The sequence below is a fragment of the Rhinolophus sinicus genome, linkage group LG01, assembly GCF_036562045.2.
Source record: "Rhinolophus sinicus isolate RSC01 linkage group LG01, ASM3656204v1, whole genome shotgun sequence".
Lineage (NCBI taxonomy): Eukaryota > Metazoa > Chordata > Mammalia > Chiroptera > Rhinolophidae > Rhinolophus > Rhinolophus sinicus.
Genome location: NC_133751.1, coordinates 25,524,155 through 25,544,648, shown reverse-complemented (window position 1 = coordinate 25,544,648; position 20,494 = coordinate 25,524,155). Strand labels below are relative to the sequence as shown.

Genomic DNA, 20,494 nt, shown 5'->3' with positions numbered 1-20,494 from the left:
TAGGAGTAAGGATGTGTGTCGTATGGTAGAAAGCAAAAAGTGGGAAAGCAAGAAGTAAGAAAACTTTATTTTTAACTTCTGAAACATAATTTTGTCAGGTGAACTTATTCTTTGGGGCTTTCAACACTGGAACAAAGAAGGGCCACTATAGGTAGCATGGCTCTCAAAGCTGAACTAACAATGTAGATGGGAAATATAACTGAAACACTCTTGAGAGGGGGACCAGGTGTTTCTCTTCCATCGCTTATTACCCTGAAGAACCTAAGCGGTGATACAATGAAAGCACACAATCATCATTTTTATAGCAGGAAAGAAATGCAGAAGTCAACAGCCTGATCTGATAGCCTTTTGGATGTAATAAATCCACTGGATGGCAAAAGCACCTGGAACAAAACTTCTCTTTCACCCACTCATGTGTAACTTTAAACCTTAAAACAACAAAATGGTTAATGCCCTTTTCCCTGAAAGTGTTCAATTTCTCAGCATCTAGTGGGCTTGAAGCAACTCCTTTGAAATCATCAACGAAATATAGTGGTTTTCTCTGTCTTCCTCAAGCATTCCTAGAAAGGAGAATTCTCACTTTGTAATCACAATAACCACTGTAATCCTTTACATTTATTAATATATTCTCATCAAGACTTCAAAGTTTTCTATATAACTTCATCTTTCAAATCATCCACATAAGATAGGTGACACCTCCAATTTTCAGTGGTAGAAAGTATGGTAATCAAACTCTTTTTCTTAATATACTTATAAACTAAGTGATGAAACAGGAAAATATGTAAACTAAGGAGAAAGAGGACCCTCTTATTTTGCAATCAAATCCCCTACTTCTAAGCTGTTGATCTGAATCATATATAAAATTTCATTACAATGATAAATGCCATTTTCTTGCTAACCGCTTTAAAAATGAAAGTGCTCATTTTTAAGTTGCTTCTGTAAGGGAGGAACAATTTTTTCTCTACTTTTCTAGATTCTTTTGTCTGGTCTAGTAATTAACTTAACATAAACCAGATTAACAACAGAAAAACAAATTTAATTATGCATGTACAGGAGTCTCACATAGACATAAGGCCCACTAAGGCCCAAAGACAATCAGGACATTGAGACTTATATGCCATCCTGAGCTAAGGAGAAGGGGTTAGAAGCCTGGAGACTCCAAGGGAAAGAACCCAATTCACAGAAAGATGGGAAGGGCAAATATTTGATAAACAAATGTTTGCCATACCACACAGAGACAATGGGACAGCAAGAGGAGTTTAAACCAACAGTCCCCTGGGAGTGGCCCCCAGCTTACCACATGTAAGTGCCCCCAGCCCATACTCTTTGTAGTTACCTCTAGTGTTAGGTCTCTCCCTAGACCAGGCCTTCCATAAGTTCTTTTAGGTAGCTAAGGGGGAGGAAGAAAGCTTTTTCTGAATCTTTTGGGCCTTGATTGTCTTCAGTTTAAGATAACCTGCGTCGAAGTGGCACATTCTGGAGTGGCTATTCTGAACCTCTTCACACTGACTCTAACAAGCTTTAGGACGCTGGCTTCTACACCACCCTGAAGTCCCATCATGACCAAACAATCACAACAACAGCTACCATAATGAGCACCTAAGTTATGTGGCAGGCACATTACACAACACACAACACAACAACCCCACAGGGAAAAAGTAGGTGTTGTTCACCCCAGTTTATGAAGGAATCATTGAGCTTTTCTGTAGGTTGTCTAAACTCACGCAGCTATTAAGCTTCAGAACAGAAATCTTAACTCAAGGCTGCCCACTTCCTCTACCCCCCACCTCCCACCATCCCACCTGCCATGGCTCCCTGAGTCCAAGCACAGTTCTTTTCACTGTTCTAAAAGGTGCAAATTTTCACCCACAGGCAAAAGTACAGTAGGACCAAAGGGCCTCATTAAACTGTTCATTGTCATTGCATACGAGTTGTTAACATAACTGAAGTATTCTGAGTGAATCATCTTACTGTCTAAAAGGTGAGAGCCAGGGCTCCAAGAATCTACTTCTCTTTCAAAAAAAAGGCGATAGAAATCATTACTCTGATTTTCTTCTAGAAGTCATCAGTTGGTTGTGTGAGGTTTTGTTTGGCAAGAAGCACACTGTTTTCAGTCTTTAATAACTTGATGTGTGTGTGTATATGCACATGTGTGCACCCTCATGTGTGTGATGTGCCAAATTCAGAGAAATTCCCAATTTGGGAGATATATGGGTGGGTGGATCATTTCTGCCAGAATTTTCTTTTGGTGACTTTTTCCTCCTGATTTAGAATAATCTCGGGACCTTTCAGGAAAGAACTGAAACCTCTTCCATCTCATCTAACCCTTAGCAATGACATCACGACATTTTAAGTCTACCATCTATGAGGCTCATCAGATGGTAACTCCGTGAAGGCAGAGATGTTCTAGGCTTTTTCTTTTTTTAATTGTCATAAGAAGACCGACCATGAAATCTATCTTCTTAACACATTTTAAGTGTCCAGTGCATTATTGTTGAGTACAGGTACCATGCTATACAGATCTCTTGAACTTACTCATCTTGTTTAAATGAAACTTTATGCCTGTTGATTAATAACTTCCCACCCCTAACCCCTGAAAATCACAATTCCATTCTTTGATTTTATGAATTTGACTATTTTAGATTCCTTGTATACATGGAATCATGTTGTATTTGTCTTTTTCTGTCTGGTTTACTTCACTGAGCGTAATGTCCTCAGGTTCATCCGTGTTCATCCACAATCTCACATTCTTTTGTTTGTTTGTTTGTTTTTGTAAATAGTCATCCTGACCTCTCACTGCGGTTCTGATATGCATTGCCCAACGATTAGTGATATTTGAGCATCTTTCCATATACCTGGTGGCCATCTGTATGTCTTCTTTGGAGAAATGTCTATTCGAGTCCTTAGGCTCATTTTTAAATTGGGTTGCTAGTTATTTTTCGTAATTGAGTTGCAGGAATTCCTTACATATTTTGGACATTAACTGCTTATCAGATATAGGATTTCCTTTGCTGTGCAGAAGCTTTTTAGTTTGATGTAGTCCTAGTTGCTTACTTCATGTTTTGTTTTTAATTGTATCTCTAGGGCTTAGAACAGTGTTTGGGAACATGACAGGCACTCCATACATGGTTGGGCCTAGGCATGTCAATGGGTCCTCCGGGCCTCGAGAGTGCTGACTCTTCTCCTCCAGGAACCCAGGGAGGGTGGAGGGCACGGCGTAGGGCCTCACGCAAACCATAGCGAGCCATGGCAACTAGAAGCCACGTGCCATCTGGACATTCTCCTCCCAACAGGGTACACTGGCATAAAACAACGTTCCAGAATTCTTTTGCAAAGTTCTCCCAGTTTAAAACGTAAACCTTGAAATTATTTACCATCCCTCTCTACTTCCCCTTTCTCCTCTGAAAATAAAACAAAACAAAATCCTCTTTGGGCACTAATTCAAAAGCAGAAATATTTTTACTGATAAAATGTGTTTTGCTTTTAACTCCAAAACACATTGGAAAACTGCAAAGTCTGTTGGTTTCATGAGAGTATAAAAGATGAAAATCTAAAGTTTTCATCTATGACAACATGTGCAGACCATGAGCACACCACGTGGATACTGCATGGGGACTTTAAGAGTCATTTGTCCAAGTTTAATCTATCTGTTGTTTTGTCTTTCTGGCTGAGTAGTATTTGCTGAGCCAAATAACCTTTTTGTACAAATCTTCCCTATAAATCTACACTCATGGAGATTCAGTTGTCCAAAATCTCTAGCACTCTTCATATCTATGCTGGATAGGTCTTATTAACGCTCCAGCTTAGTGCCATCTCATTTACCCATATGAGTTTTCTGTAACTGTTTTCCTTTGGATAATTAAGTTCACCAATACAGGACTTAATTAGAAAGAAGACTGATTCTAGAAGCATCAGTGAAGGGCAAAATCAGAAGGAATATTTTAGAAAGTGGTGAGGTACTTCCATACCTCTCACGAAGATGTTCTTTTCCTCTCAGCTCACTTGATGTGGAGAAGCCAAGAAAGAAAACGTACCGACTCCTATCAAAACTTCACAGTAAAGGTCATAGAATTCTAACACTGGAAAGAGTCTTAGAGATGCTATACCATCTAAATCAACCTGTTATTTTATAAATAAAGGAAACCACAGGGCTTTTGAAAGGCCACAGGTAGCAACTGGCAGAACTGTGACACTGAAAGAGTATTATTGACTCGTTGCAGTGGCAAAATTACAGTGTCACTTCACAGGGTACCAACCTCCCTGTCATTTTTGGTGGCACTGGCCTTTCAGGAAGCACCATAGAGAGCCACAGCTGGGGCTACCAGCTTCAGGGTACCACTTATTCCAGGGTCTCCTTACCATCCAATTAGAAAAAACAGCAGGCTTAAAGCAATGAAAGGGAAGATAGAAAGGAACCAAGGGTTTTGTTTTGTTTTCAGTATCCTCTGCTCACCTCACTATTAATTTAAATGCTGACATGTTGTTTCCAGGGAATGTTTTACTAATAAGTAAAGGTTTAATTGTGGTTTTGAAAAAAGTGCTGTCCTAGCGCTTTGTTTCCTTGTAATAGCACCAACCAACTCTGCCTTTCATCAGACTTAATTGTTACTCATCTGCCTCTTTTACTAGGTGGTGAGCTCTTGAGTTGAGGGCAGTATCTTATTCATGCCTTCATCCTCCCCAGTGTTTATAGCACAGTGCTTTGCATGCATGGCAGCTGCTCAGTAAAATGTTTCTTGAATTGGCCACTGTCAATGTCAGTGTGTTTTTATTTTGCTGTATAACAGCAGGAAAGTTTCAGCAATGAAATAAGTCTTTGTGGTTTATAAAAAGTAACTCCATGGCTCAACGGCCATGACTTACAAACACTGGCACCTGTTCCAATTATGTTATAGAAAAGTTTTGTCCTGAGAAACTAACAAAATAACATCAAATCTAAAAACAAGAAAAGGAATTCATTTTGTGTTGTTCTTGTATATTTTTTCTCTTTAGAGGTTTACGGAAGTGAATAATCATGTTACTGGAAGTAAATCATTATAGATAACATTACAGATGTGACCTCGTACAGTCATGTTCCACATAACGTTTCGGTTAGTGATGGACGCATATGTGATGGTGCCCCATAAGATTATCATAGAGCTGGAAAATTCCTATCACCTGGTGACATTGTAGCCCTGGTAATATCACAGTACGAGGCATTACTCATGTGTTTGTGGCGATGCTGGTGTAAAACTTACTGAGCTGCCAGTCATATAAAAGCATAGCACATACAATTATGTACAATATAGAATACTTGATAATGATAAGAAATGACTATGTTACTGGTTTATTTAGGATTTACTACACTGTATTTATTATACTATACTTTGAATTGTCATTGTAGAGCATATTGTTTCTACTTAAAACCAAAATCTTCACTGTAATAGTATGCCATGTCACACTGGCAACAGCCTTACCCATCTCTTGTTTACTGTATCTCTTGATTGCATCATTTCCTCTTGTGCTTCATGCAATCTTGTGCTGTTTTGTTCAGTAACTTGCTGTGCAGGCTTGGAGCCTGGGAGCAACAGACCATACCGTAGAGCCTGCGTGTATCATAGGCTGTACCATCCAGGTCAGCGTGAGTGCACGCTATGAGCTTCACACAACGATGAAATTGTCTAACAACACCTTTCTCAGATCAGACCCTGTCATTAAGTGGTGTGTCACTGTAGAGCTAAGTAATGTTGCTAACGAATATTATGCTCTCAATTTAGCACTGTTCCTATCTGATAATATGACATGTTTGACATTCTTTACAGTCTGGCACCAAATCCCCAGAGAACATAATGTTTGAGAAAATTTAGGAAACTCCTGCCAGGCACTCAGAAACCACATGAACCACGAGCTTTTGAAATTGAAATCCCTGTCCTTTGTAGTTGCCAACTAGTTAAATGGGCAGAAGGAGGCCTTGTTATCCAAATGATGAACTCAAATATATCACACGCAGACTTCCTCAAATTTTTGAATTTGCTCAACAGAGAGCAGCAGAGACTATGTTGCATATTTTCACTAATCATCATGGCGAAATGCTTAAATGTGGCAACCTTTACTTTAGTGGCCGAGTTCACAAAGTTCACTTTAACTCAAGGGTTCTCACTTGAGGAAGGGAGTGGTACTTAAAAAGAATTCCAGTAGAGTAAGTCCTCACGTAACAGTTCACTTTGTGAACTGAGCATTGTTACAAAATGACCATTTTGCCATTTATTCACTCCATAAACATTGAGGAAGAGTCTATATATTCTGTTCATCAACGTTCGAGCTCTGGTGACACAAATACATGGTTTCTGCTTCCAAGAAGCTAAATGTAATAAAATGTACTGGTGCCGTGACTGAAACATGGTATAATGCAGGCACAAGGTAAAGAGAAAAATGTGATGGGGGGGTGTGGTATGAGTCCAGAGGTAATGCTTGAGTCGAGTCAAACCATGTGTGTAATGAACAAGGAAAGAAAGCGTCGTCCAAGGTAAGGGACAAAGAGGAGGAAAAGACGGAGCAACGACTTGGAAGTACTTCCTATGGCTGTATCTTTGAGGCAATGCTGAGGGGAGGGTGAATCTAAAAGAATCCTGGAGAGCTAGTGGGAGTTACATAGAGCCTTATCACCACTTCATGAGATTGGCAACAAGGACATAGTGAAAGGTTTTCATCAGGAAATAATATGACTCATTTTGTGCCTTTAAAAGTTCTCTAGGGCAGTAATAAGAAAAATAAGCTGAAGGAATGTGAGATGGTTGGTGATAAAACTAGGAAAAATACTGTAAGAACTCTGGTGAACAATGAGAAATGTCTGAATTAAGGCAGTGAAAACAGAGATGGTAAGATGGAGATCCCCACTCCCGATGCCTATGAAATATTTAACTAGCAGAGAGTAGATGTGAACCATTTTCTTTTTTCTTTTTTTGTGGATGAGAAGTTAAAGTAGATATTACATAGATGTCAGAGACGAGAGGAAAGCATCAGTCTAGCATGATAAGATGAGCCTCTGGTTTCTATCTTGGTAACAGTAAGACAGAATTTATTGAAAAACATGGGGAAATATGGAGATACGGGGATAAAGATGATCAATTTTTTGCTTAAAATGGCAAACGCTATGTTTTTAGGGTTAATGGAACACTTACATGGAGGTGTTTTACAGGCAACTAGACATTTGGGTTTGGAGCCCAGCAAATGAACCTGGGCCAAATACAAATTTTCAGTGATCATAACAATGGTAGAAGATGCCAAGAAGTGTACAAATTTTCCCAGTGAGAGCATGGGTAGTGAAAAAAGAAAAGGTCTAGAAGTTACTATTTGGTTAATGGACTGAACTTATTTAAATTAATTGCTGCCTTAAAATTTTAATGCATTATCATTTCTATACAATAGCGAATAATATAAGCCTACAACGATCAGTAGTTTCTCTCATTTCTGTCCCATCAGTTGTGAGTACAGACACTTATTTCTCCTGTAAAACCTTGGGATTTAGGACTTGAGCATCCGAAAATGTAATTCTCTGAGAGGTAACTACCGGCTATGTGAACAAAGTGGAGGCAATAGGTATTATCTGCCTGAACATAAACAGTGAAGACTTGAACTTGACACTACATAAAAAAACAAAGGGAAAGGAAACACTGCGACCTTATTACCATTAAGCTGGTACAAAATAAGTCAGAAACTTTCACTATAAGAAACCTCAACAAAATGAGAAAATGTATTATGCTGTGTCCTATAGGGCACATGCAATGATTTGATGCAATCACTGTCAAAACTGCTTCTAATATTTTAGAAGACAAGAAATAAATTTTAAGCCTAAACTACCAAATTAAAGACATTATCTTATAAAAAAATTTCACAAAACTAAATATGAACAGGCATGATTCAATACAAAAATGCACTAACATTAACTCAAGGGTTCTCACTTGAGGAGGGGAGTGGTGCTTAAAAAGAATTCCAGTAGAGTAAGTCCTCACTTAACATCCTCGATAGGTTCTTGGAACTGTGGTGAAACATTTAAAGAAACCGATTTTACCATACGCTCATTGATACAAACAAGAATTAAAAGTTCCTACTTAATCAATGTTATATAACAAAACCACAGTGAACAAAACGACGTTATTCAAGGACTTGCTGTACCACAGGCAAGCACGTCACGATCTAGGGTGGTGAGATTGGGTAAGGAGTATAGTTCCTAATGATCCTCAGGTGACTCTAATGTACACTCAGAATTTTGAACCCTTGTCAGTATACGGTCATTAGATGGGGAAGGAAGAAAAACTAGCCTGGAAGAGCAGAGAAGACCTTAGAAGTCATATTATACTTGTGATTGACTATCAGAAGCTCATAGAAATGATCGAAAAAGCACTACTGAGCTATGCATGCTAGTAACCAAACATTCATTAAAATATAGTTTGGTTTTTGATTAGCTATGGTAAAGAGAAAAGGACTCACAGAGAATCAACACATATGATCAAAGGGAAAGAAAAGTGCAAACTATATTATTAATACAAAATAATTATGGAACTGGGACTACATCAACTTCAAAAGAAAACATCAAGCGATATTTCAACAACTACTTTTAAAATTATAAAGAAATCTTCTGGTGTCATATGGATGCAGGTTATATTAGCAATTTTCAGAAAGAATACTTGACGATATTGTCTGTGGATAATTTACATAGTGCTAACAATGATTAAATGTAAGTATATGTAGTTTAGTATATGTGCTGCCGGAGCGAGCACTGTATATGTAGTTTAAAGAAATGAAAATATTCAGACTTGTAAGAAACTTTTCAGATTATAAATTTAAACCACAGAGTATTCTTTCCGATGACTGTGGGTTTCTAGAGAAAGAATTTGATAACGGATTATAACATGAAACATATGCACCCATTCTCCTTCCTTCGTTCCCAGCTCAGACAATAAACATTCTCTGACATTTGCAGCCCCTTTTTATAGCATCAGACAAGACAACCTTTGCTCCAGTACAAACCCAGAGGTCAGAAAAAAAAAAAAAAATCAGTCTTTCAGGGTACCTATGTAAGGACTGAAATGTATTGGATTTTCATTTAGGAATTTTGTCCAACCTGTATTTGGTGTACGGTACTTTGTACATTTCTTGGCACATTTCCCTTCCTATCATACAGTTTATTACATTATGTCTTTCCTATTGTTGGGGCTCAGGGCAAGACACCCCAAAATATCAATTGCTTTGAATTAGAGTTATTTGACAAGCAGCTGATGCAAGAAGGGCACACTGACCCTCTCTTGTCTCCTTAAATGCATGAAATAAATCTCTCCTGTGAAAAGTGCCCTCTTTGCTCCAAGAGGCTGAGAGAGATACCCTTACCCCTAGAGTTAAGGAATTCAGGGCCAAAAAGCTTGTATAAACAAAGCCTTTTTTAAAAAAATTAATTTACTACCCAAGCCCTAACTTCATATAGATTCTTTATTAATGAGCACAAAAACTTAAGTTTCTTTGTCCTGCCAATTCTTCACAAATTTATTGTTTCTTTGCCTAAAACAGCATAAAAAGCTGGTTGGTTCATCAATTCTCAGAGTATCATTTAAGATCTCCCATGTGCATATATCAAATTGCTTTTTCTTCTGTTAACCTAATCTTACGTCAATTTTATTATTAGTCCAGGCATAAGAACTCAAGAATTATTCAAGAAGGGATCTTTTTCCCCTCTTCAATACTACCTTGATTATATTACCTTATAATGTAAGGTAATATAATCAAAGTTCACCTTTGATTTTCCCAGTGATCAACGATACCTGGACGTAGTCAGTGTTCTAATATATTAGTTTAATAAATGAATAAATGGAAGAAGAAATTAATGCATAAATGAACCAAGCACCTCACTGGCATGTTATTGTTTCAGTTACCACACAAATCAAGTTAGTATATTTATTTTTCACTTGCTTACTCATTTATTACTTCAGTTTCAACTGAAAACCTTCGATGTAGTCAGCGCTGTGCTGAATAATGAAAAGGAAAAGACCCTGTTCTCTAGGAGCTCAGGGCCTAGTGAGAAGTCAACATAAGCAATTCTAGGCATTTAAGTGCACAAACGTAAATGTTGATAAATATGTTAGACACATCCATTTGACTGAAAAATAAACACGAAACTAATAGTTAATGTGAAGTACTAATGCCGCTAATAAGCAGAGATTAAGAGTATTTGAAAGCTATAAACAAGAATGATTCCTGGTATCTCATATTTGGCTACCACTAGGGTAAGAGAAGTGTTACATGAGACAATCTAGGAAGGGGTGGGGGCTGTGGAATGACTGTCTGATAACAGGTGGGGCTACGGGCAGAAGAAAACTCTGAGTACAGTAAGTAAGGCCTCAGGGGAGGCTTGAAGGAGCTATGGGTTACTTAGATTAAGGTGTTCTTTCTCAAGAACACTTGTCCACAAAAAAAGCAGAGGGGACAGGCAATAAAATAAAAAGAAACCAAGCAAATGAGGACACACACCTTAAAATAATTTTAAAATTTGGTTAAATCCCTGACTCATCTTTAGCATATTCTTAGATGCTCTTAAAAGTACACCATACAAGGACAGTTGTACTTTTTAACAGTATTCCAAGTCAGGCTCTTTCTCTGAATCCAGCAAGGAAAAGGCCCTCTTCTGAATGAACATGTTAGAAACTGGAATATACATACTCATCCTTGTCCACCTTTTCTCGAAGCTTCTTTAGTTGTTTATTTTGGCTGAACTTCAAATTTTGAATTATGTTCTCAAAGTATTCATCTTCCTTGTAGTTCAACTATGTTATATAAAAAAATTGGGGGAAAAATATTAAAATAAGTATCTTCAAAACTTTTGCTAAAAACATAGGGGACATTTTCTTAAATTCTATCAGTTAATAAAGTTAACAGAGATCATTAAAACTTACCAAAGAAGGATTTAGTTCACTAGTTGTATATTACAGGTCACTGCTGTTCTAGCTGTGTCTATTTTTTTGCATAATTAATTAAATGGAACCAAGTGTTAGGCATGCCTTACTATATTGATATTCATTCTTACATACCTGATGTGATAATAAAATATTCTTATTATGCCACTAATAAGCAGCGATTAAGAGACCTACTATGTGCCAGGCACTGTTCTAGGAACTTTAAATATAGATTACACTCTTTTAATCCTTTTAAGAATCTCATAAAGATGGGCTGTTATCACCATTTAAAAGTTGAGGAACCTGAGGCACGGACAAGTGCACTTGCCCAAGTTTCTGAGCGGTGGAGTTGGGATTTGCACAGTTTAGCTTTGAGTCTGCAGTCCCAGCCACTAGTGTCCTACGATAAGGGTCTCCAGGATAACATGCTGTAGTCAGCTCATTTAAAAGGAATAGTCAAGCTTTTCTGCAAATGGAACAGAATGTTAGGATGATTATGTAACTTTCAAATGCAGCAGGAGAGGACACTGTGGCTTCCAAAATCCCATGTTAGACTAGTAATCAATGGATTAGGAATCATTGTCCTCCTGACTCTGCACAAGGATCAGTTTGTCGTCACCAGGGTTTCAAGTAGTTGTGGTGACCACAAGGTTAGCAAAAGGACCCTCACCTCATCTGAAATCAGTACAGTAATGACTTTAATTAACTCTCTTCTCTTTTCTTCGTTACATTACCAGAGGAGAATAAAATAGTCTCTGGTTCCCAAATATTAGATTTGTTTGTTTGTTTGTTTTTTAAATAGAGAATGCATGACCGGGATTATCCAGTGGAGGAATGATTAGAAAGTAGATGGAAACCTGAAGATTTTACTTTTCAGCACTGTGGAAAACAGATAAGGAGGCTGAGTCCTGCCTATTGTTCAACAATTGGATGTCTACCCTGGATACTCTTTAAAGGACACCATGTTTTTCTTACTGCTCTTAAAATGGGATATATGGAAACCAAAATAACAAAAACCAAATACAGACCAAGGAAATGAAATAAAAGTCTAACACTAAAACAAACGCTGATCTGTCTTTAGTTCTAAAGGCTTTTTATAATAAAACTTCTGGTTTTAGGCTACGTCACATAATTCCTATTACATTGTTGACAGAAAAGGCATTGCATGAGCCCTGGGTGTCATTAGCCCACAGCTTTTATAGAGACTTACCTCAAGGTATTCATTATTCAGTTTGTTATCATCTGAAATAATTTCATCAGGATAGCCGATTCTTTCTTTAACTGCCAAGGCCTATGAATATTACAATATTGAATGTTAGGATGATTATGTAACTTTCAAATGCAAACATTATAATTTGCTCATGAATATCAACTGAATAACTTAACCCGTATTGTTTACAAAAAGAGTATTTGACAACACTTAAACAGAGATCTTAGGAGTGACTTCTTTGTGGGTTCAAAATAAACCAGTCTGAAATTCAGCTTCTACTGCCCTATTCTCATAGGCTGCGGCTTTCCCAGGAAAATCAAAACAAAAGCTGAGAAGTCATTGTTCTACATGTATTGTACTTTCATGAAATTTTTCTCTGAAAGGCCTTTTTCTTCAGTTTACAGGAGGGTAATATTTAAATCTTCCATTCTAGCAGCTTACAATGATCTTTCCACTTAACTGATTTGGCTGAAAAAACAGATATGGACTTATAGGTTTAGTGCTAATATTCTTCCTGAATATTGGTTCTCGGATTTTTATGTTCTCTTTCGGTCTCCTAAGCTGTGCATCTATCTTCTCAAAGTTAAATGAATGACATTAACAAGGGTTTTCCTTGTTACCAGCTCATATTTCCTACTTGCTTACTGCCATTTCTAACTTTTATATTTATTTTAAAATTGCTTATTTTTATTATTTTATGATCACTGCTTGTTTACTACTTATTCTTTGTTTTTTATTTCGCATTTTTCTCAAAGACATTTGATTTTTGATTCTATTGTATCACATTGCTCTTTGAATTTAAAATTTTCATGGAGAATTAAGCTTGTATCTCTGAGTTATTGGGTTTGCCATAAAATGGATACGGTTTTGTTACAGGTCTGTTTTATAAGGCCAAGGTTTCCCCAGTGGATTGGACAGAATATGTATCACTAAGTCAGTTAGGCCAAGTCACCTTTTTACAGGTTTCCACACCATTGGCTCATTATAAATCAGCCTCCTCTCAAGGGTACTTTATTTTCTAGAAGACATTTCCTGAAAGAGTATTCTAAGAGACACAAACTCTACTGAAATAAAAGCTACTACATAAAAAGAATTTATTGTCAAATACATTGGGCAAATACTGTGACAAAAACATTAAGCAGGTTTCTTTATTGCTGAATTTCTTAGGGTCAAAATTAGGTTATTATAGGTGTCCAAGAGGAGGAATTAATTTGTACATTTATTTATTCAATATATGCTCAAGGGTCTACAATTTTCCAGGTGAGACTACAATGCCAGGTCAAAATTTCTGCCACCAGAGAGCTTATCATAAAGGTCAATGATGGGCAATGAAATGAGAATGAACTCTCAAGTGTGATGTGTGGTGCCATAAAAATCACACCCTAGGACCGTGTAACCTAGACTAGGACGGGATCAGGAAAGCCTTCCTTCAGGAAGTGTTTCCTAAATTCTTTTGACCATGGGACTCTCTTTTGTGGAATATCTTGGCAGGTCCAGTGTTTTGTAACATCACCTTGGGAAATGATGATCTAGAACAATCCAATTGGCTATATCAAACAGAGCCATACCACGGAGAGCTAGAACATGAAAGGAGCAAATCCAGCCTGAATTTCTGAGGACTTAGTCAGAGTGATGGAAAGGTAGCTATACTGGGAGATAGGGGTGGGGTGGGGAGGGACCTAAATTCCAGACCTAACCCACCCAGGGCTCGGTGAGTGCTGAAAAAGATAGTCCTTCCACATGATTTAATCCTGAAAGAGAACTAGACTACAGCTTGATTCTCTTATTATAACAATTTTTGAACTCCTGTATCAGTTCAAAGAATAGTCTGTTCTTTCTGCAACCCTAGCTGCAGAGGAATAATCAGTCTTCATGAGAATGCTCATAGAGCACGTAGTTTTCACTGGACATGTTGTTCCTTCTAGTTTTATATAATTATCAAGACAAATGATCATAGTAAATATAGTAAATTTAAACCTAAGATTTCCTTTGAAATATCACCTTTATTCTTATGCACAATATTAGAAGTCCCAATAGAAGGTGTAAAATGGGGGTAGATAGGAATAGTTATAAAAAGACTCCTTCAACATTCTTCTAACTACAGCACCTTATAATACTCAAATACAGTTGCTTGAACAGAAATACAGTATTTTTTTTCTCCCCAGGTGATATATAAAAAACTAAATGGGGCATGTTTCAAAAAACTTTAGCTAGGAATTTACATTAAAAATTGAGGGCATATTTTTAGATATTGAGAATGAATGAGATGTCTTCCATAAGAGGAGGAAAAATAGGAACCACTGATAGTATCTTTTCATTCTGTTCTTGTTCACATAAGATTTTCCTCGTTTTCTGAAATCTTCCTTAAAAAAAAAAAAAAGAGGAAAACGGGATCTTTCCGTTTTAAACTGAATATGGAGAGTAGAAGCTGGTTGCCAAGAGATAAAAGGTGAAAATTATAGAAAAAAAAACCCTTTATCATTGAAAACTGTTCCTGGAAATATTACATCCTGAAGGAGCTTGCTTTTATTTTATGCAATTCTTGATTATGTTTTTTTCCCAAAGTTTCTTATTATTTCCTTATAAAGAAAATTTTCTTTGATAGCCCTGTCTTGCTTTTTACCTTTTCTTCAGCTCTCTTTTTCGTTTCAGCATCCATCCAAGTGAGTTCATCTAAAGTCTGAATAAAAACGTCCCGGATCTGTGCAATCAAATCCTCAACCTCAAATTAAAAGAACAGTAGAGAAATTTGGGCCATTAAATAATTTTTTTTAACACAAATTTAAAAAAATAGAGCTATAAGCTATCTTTATGCGACTCAATAATATGTTAATAAATGTAAATTTATAGACAACTGTGACCTAAACAAATGGATATATGTGGATAAATATATTTTTAAAGCAATATTGCTCCTATCAACACTGATGATTAAATAGGCCTTAATATGCACATTTAAAAAATCATGTTTAGAATGTAATGGTTTCCATTATCATAAAAGAAGGACTAACATAAAATATTAGCTGTCATTACAATTTGAAGTTAAGCATGAAGCAGCATTTTCATAGATTCTTTCACCATATATTTAAGCTCCATTGATTTCACTTCAGTAACAATAAAAAATGGAGTACATTTCCTACACTTCAAATAAACCCAGATTCACCCTCTAGATTTTTAAGAAAACATGGATTCTTGGTCAATTTTGTTAATAGAAGAGTTTATAAATGATTATATCAATAGAACATGTGACTGGGTACTCTGAATCTACTGCTTCCGGAAAATGGACAGTTGGCTTTAGACTAAACGATATTAGAATCAGAAATATAACCAGACCCTTGGGACAGGGAGGATGAGAATTACTGGGAAATAATGGTAAATTATAATTCAAAGACTCTCTGACAATTAATAAAATTTTAGCCAAATTATGGACGATTGTAATTGCCTATCAATAAAAACAAATATCTGCGAGTGTACTGTGCTGAAAACATTACCACGTGTTTACTCTCTCCCGCAAATGCTGCTTCTACATAAAGCCTTCCCACAGCATTTTCCATGTTCCCATTGACATAGTTTGCACAACGTCTCCAAGTTGCTGTTTCTGATGTTGTGCCATAAAGGGCCTATGGGAGAACAAAAGGAAATGGCATTTGATCAGTAGACGGCTATAGCATGGTAAGAGCATAAACCTCACAGGACTCTATTCTTTATGTCTCCTAAGTTCTTCAATATTCATTGCTTCTCCTCACAAGGCACGTTGTCCTTGCATATGATAAAATGTAATCCAATTGGATTGTTTGTTTATATATGATCTGAAAATAAAGTATATTTTCAGTACCTATCCCAATAGAACTTCTGGCTATTACAAGTTAATATCCTTCCAGACAGCTTTGGAGAAAACAACAACAAAAAAACCCCAAAACAAACAAACAAAAATAACACTGTTACCATGGCATAAACATAAATGTGAAGTAATGTTCAATAAACGTAACAGGGGAGAAATCTGGTATACAAGAAAACATATTCTTATTTTTTTTTAATGTTTTAGCTGAACTTCCAATACTTAAAAGAACTACATATGTACACAGTTAAGAATCAATAAGGAGACAAACTTAGGCAACGAAAATTTAGCGAAACACCATTTTTACATTCTTTAATTTCAAAAATGTGTCTATATTTTCTTTTAAAGGATAAAATTAAAAAATTTCAATAAATTAGAGGTAATTCCTTTCCATGACATCAATCAATATGTTTGCTACAATTTCTCCTTTCTCAATGCCTCCTGCCCTCTCCCCTCACAACAGGTCTAAATGATGATTGTTTAGATGTAGGTACATTCTAATAAAAGGCCTTAAGGCTGTCTCCAGGTAGGTTTGTTCTCAGTGGAGTGTTCACGTCAATGTAGTCCATCTGTCTGTATATCTAGTGTGCTATGAGCACCTGTAAAATCAAGTTAATTGACAGAGCCCTGCGATTACTTTTATCACAACAAAAAAACCAAGCCAGTATCTTTCATGAACTGCTCACATAACCAAATGCATATCCTTTCAGGGCATTTCAATCATGATGCCACAATAGATAATCATAGGATGGCAAAGCCCATGAAAACTGGCTTTTCAAGGCATCATAGGCTAAACGTGGGCAAAATAATCAACATTTGGCATTTTGTCACTTGGCAAAGTTCACCAAATTCTAGCAGTGTACATGGCACCTTCATAACCATGTATCTCTTTATGTTGTTAAGTCTTAAGATAAGAGAGATTGTTTCTTCACCTTGCGGAAAGCATTTCTGGACTCCTTGTAGTTTCTGCTGAGGCTGCTTACAAGATCCATTATGAACCGCCAGGACATTAAATTTTGAAGATCTCTGTATAAAAAAACCCACCACCCAGCAACAGAAAAGATGAGGCTGTAAAGCTTCTAAAGAGTGATATTAAATGTAAACTCTGAGGACATGGGCACTCTGACATACCTACCTGGCAGAATATTTGTTAAGAATGATTTTAAGTTTGGTTAAATATTCTGGAGCATAAACAATCACATCTTCCTCATTTGTAATATTAATATTCACAGTTGACATAATTTCGTTTGTGAAATTTGACCAGCTGAATGACTGGAAGAAAGCAGGCACAAAACATTTAGTAATTATGGATTGCTCTTGTTGATTCCAACACTCAGTTATGGTTACGGGGTGAGACATGGTGAGGATGTCAGTTGCATCACAATATAATTATCACAGTCATCAGTTTGATACTTGTTTGGGATTTTTCCTCAATTGTTTCAACTGGTTTTCAATAAAAATTAGTTCTGCATCATGATTGTTTTGATAGCAGAATTAAACCAACCACTTAAGAACAGAGGAAAAGCCTCAAAGTGTAGAGAATATACAAATAGAAATTAGGCTCAGTGTCATCTTCTTGGTCTAACCAATAAAAAAAGAAGAAAACCATTTAGCTTTGAAAATAACACTTCCTTGGTTTATGCAAAAAAAATTTAAACGGGTATAAAATGTTTATCTTTTTTTTAATGTTTATCTTTTAAAAGTGGATATCAATAAAGAATTCATTCAACTATAGTAATACATCTCAGTGGAGATCCTGTTATAAATTAAAACAAAGTGCAGTCAAAGCAGAGGTATAGTGATGGTATAGATACATCACAGATGGTCCAACAAAGCCAAACAAAACACATTTTAAACTACCAGTAGTGGGCCTATAGGTATGAAGTTTTTATACTTCGGAAACTAGGTTTGGAGGTACCAAAAGATGGAATCTTGTCTATTATATTTTAAATGGGAATTGTGGTTATTCAACCACCATTGGATATAAGAAAAACAGCAGAAGTGGAGATCATGCAAATCTGGCTGACATGCCACATTTCAGTGCTTGAGAATGTTTAAGATTACCAATATTTTAGGCTCTATGACTATATATACACCGGGGGTGCCAAAAAAATGTACACATTTTAAGAGATGTTATCTAAGTGGAATTGAATTACGGTAGCAATGTGTAGTATGATGTGCACTCAAAAGATGGTGTTAATCAAATGAATGCTAGTCTCATTCATTGTATTACAATTTTAAGACAGTATTCTCCTTTCTTAAAATGTGCATACATTTTTTTTGGCACCGTGTGTGTGTGTGTGTGTGTGTGTGTGTGTGTGTGCACACATATCAATATGCTGATCACATATTTTGATGATTTGGACTATTCTTGCAAAACATATTTATTAAGCACATACTACATTAAAAAGTTATGTGAGAAATTATTAACTCAATAGGTTATGCTTTTTAAAAGTTCTTGTTTATTATAGTTAGTGCCAAAAAGAATCTATCACTAAATGTGACAGTTTGTAGATTTTCCCATGGATATTGCTTTATTTCCCGATTGTGTGCATCAACTAATACACAAGTGTACATGAACAGCCCCCAAAAGAGATAATTAGATACTAGCTAACAAATTACAACTAAGCAAAAAGCCATCAATTGCTGTTTATAAATGGAATCTGTGAGACAGATTTTCTTATTTCTTGTGTTCTATTTCTCCATTATTACTCTGAACACCTCCATAGATGGCCTTGGTAAGAACATAGCAAGTTCTATGAATAAATTATTCTTTTTAGGCGTTGAAAAGAAATTTAGTGCTTTTATTATTTGACTGTCCAAGTTTGATGGCTATTAAATGGTCTTTGAGAAGAATTTTCAGTTTTAATGTTTTCTTTGAAAGGACTTTTCCCTTTGAAATTCCCTCTAACTAAATATAAACATAAAAATTTCAAATAGTTTTTTTTCCACGTCTTGTCATGAAGTCAAATGGTTGGTGTCATCTAAGTTCATTTGATGTTCAATTTACTTCAATAAATAAATTGAATTTTAACAAACTATTTCAATATTATAATTTTTAGAAATGGCACAAAGAGAATACATAAAACTTGCTACTTACCTTCCCATTGATCTCTAGTGAAAAGTTATTTTGGATCTGGTCTAATGTCATTTTGTTATAAAGAAGCATTGGATCATTTCGATCTTCAGGTTTAGCTGTAGCCTATGGATTTAATTTTTGATCATTATTTTAGAACTAAGAATTCTTTAGAAAATTATATATTTGAGGGAAAAATAAACATGGGATAGGTACAATATAATTTGATTTAAGTTCTATTCTGTGCTTGTTTTGTAATTTATTTTGTGATATCAAAAAGGAAAGTGAAATTTAAGAGGTTTTAAGTATATTCAGTAACAATTATCAAGATTTGGCTCGTGTTGAGTATTAAAAAAAAAAAAATCTTTTATATTTGAGAACTGCCAAACCACATAAGCAATATTTGCAGGCCTTCTTCCTTCTATGGCTAATGGCCAGCTCAGCTGTGTTTGTTTCATATAACAATAAATTTTTTGGAATATAGTCATGTCCAATTTATCAAATACTGTCTCCCATCCCCCACCGCTACCATTCAGTATCCCAGTTAAAATTCAGACAGTAAAACAAAACAAAACAAAACAAAAAACTGCAATGGTCTCTGCAAGAGAATTTAAAGCAAGTGAGAGAAAAACAATTCCTAGTACATAGAGCAGTTAGATTGCATATTATCTGAGGAGAGTGCTAGCATCTTCTACTTTCGTGATTCTCCTCCCATCCTGCCTAATCAGTTTAGTGCTCTATACTTAACAGCATCCAGTTTTATTTTTTAACTGAATCAAAAAAGAAAATTGCAATAACAACCCCCTCCAATTCATGGTTGAAATAAGTAAAAGCAATTTTAAGTGAGAAGCAACAAAAGGTAAAAGTTTAAAATTAGGATTATTTTTCAGTGACAATGGTTCCAATTTCCTCTTTAGATCACTTATTTATTTATTTAAAAAATTATTTACTGAACGTCTCCTGCATGCAAAAATAAGCTGGACACTGTTAGAGATACATAGATGATTCAATGGTGACTAAGGCATCACCCCAATCTTAAAGTCTCAGAGAAGAGAGAAAATATAGACACAAATAATTCTGAGGTAAGATACAAGTACCACAGAGATGAAGCGTATAGAAGGAGAACATACTCTGGGAAGGTGCAAGTGGTAAAAATCCAGTGCAATAAACTGTTCTCCTCTAACAATTCTGTTTTCAACACAGAACCACATGTAACCTATCAAACTGCCATTCATCCAGCTGCAGCTCCAAGCAAAGTCTCGCTCTGATTGGGGATTTTTGGCTTCATGTAGCGCCAGAAAAGCTAAAATTGCCCTCAAAGAGCTTCAGTCTTCAAGATTCTGATGACGGTGGCAAGCAGACAGGGATTTAGGAGTGCAGGTTGTTGTTTGCAATGTCAAAGAGAGCTCGGTGGATTCTAGACTGAAATTAACCAGGGGTTCAATCAATAA

General features: G+C 36.1%; 1 protein-coding gene across 3 annotated transcripts in view; it reads right to left on the bottom strand.

Annotated features, from left to right (window-relative positions):
• Positions 1 to 20,494, bottom strand: part of MME (membrane metalloendopeptidase) — a 91,049-nt gene that overhangs the window by 21,597 nt on the left and 48,958 nt on the right. For all 3 annotated transcript variants that reach the window (XM_019731986.2, XM_019731987.2, XM_019731985.2), the window contains exons 10-16: positions 19,068 to 19,169; positions 17,103 to 17,239; positions 16,900 to 16,993; positions 15,621 to 15,749; positions 14,756 to 14,854; positions 12,133 to 12,213; positions 10,690 to 10,793 (exon numbers count right to left, since the gene is read on the bottom strand). In XM_019731986.2, the coding sequence (XP_019587545.2) occupies positions 10,690 to 10,793; positions 12,133 to 12,213; positions 14,756 to 14,854; positions 15,621 to 15,749; positions 16,900 to 16,993; positions 17,103 to 17,239; positions 19,068 to 19,169 (746 nt within the window). The remainder of the gene's footprint in view (positions 1 to 10,689; positions 10,794 to 12,132; positions 12,214 to 14,755; positions 14,855 to 15,620; positions 15,750 to 16,899; positions 16,994 to 17,102; positions 17,240 to 19,067; positions 19,170 to 20,494) is intronic.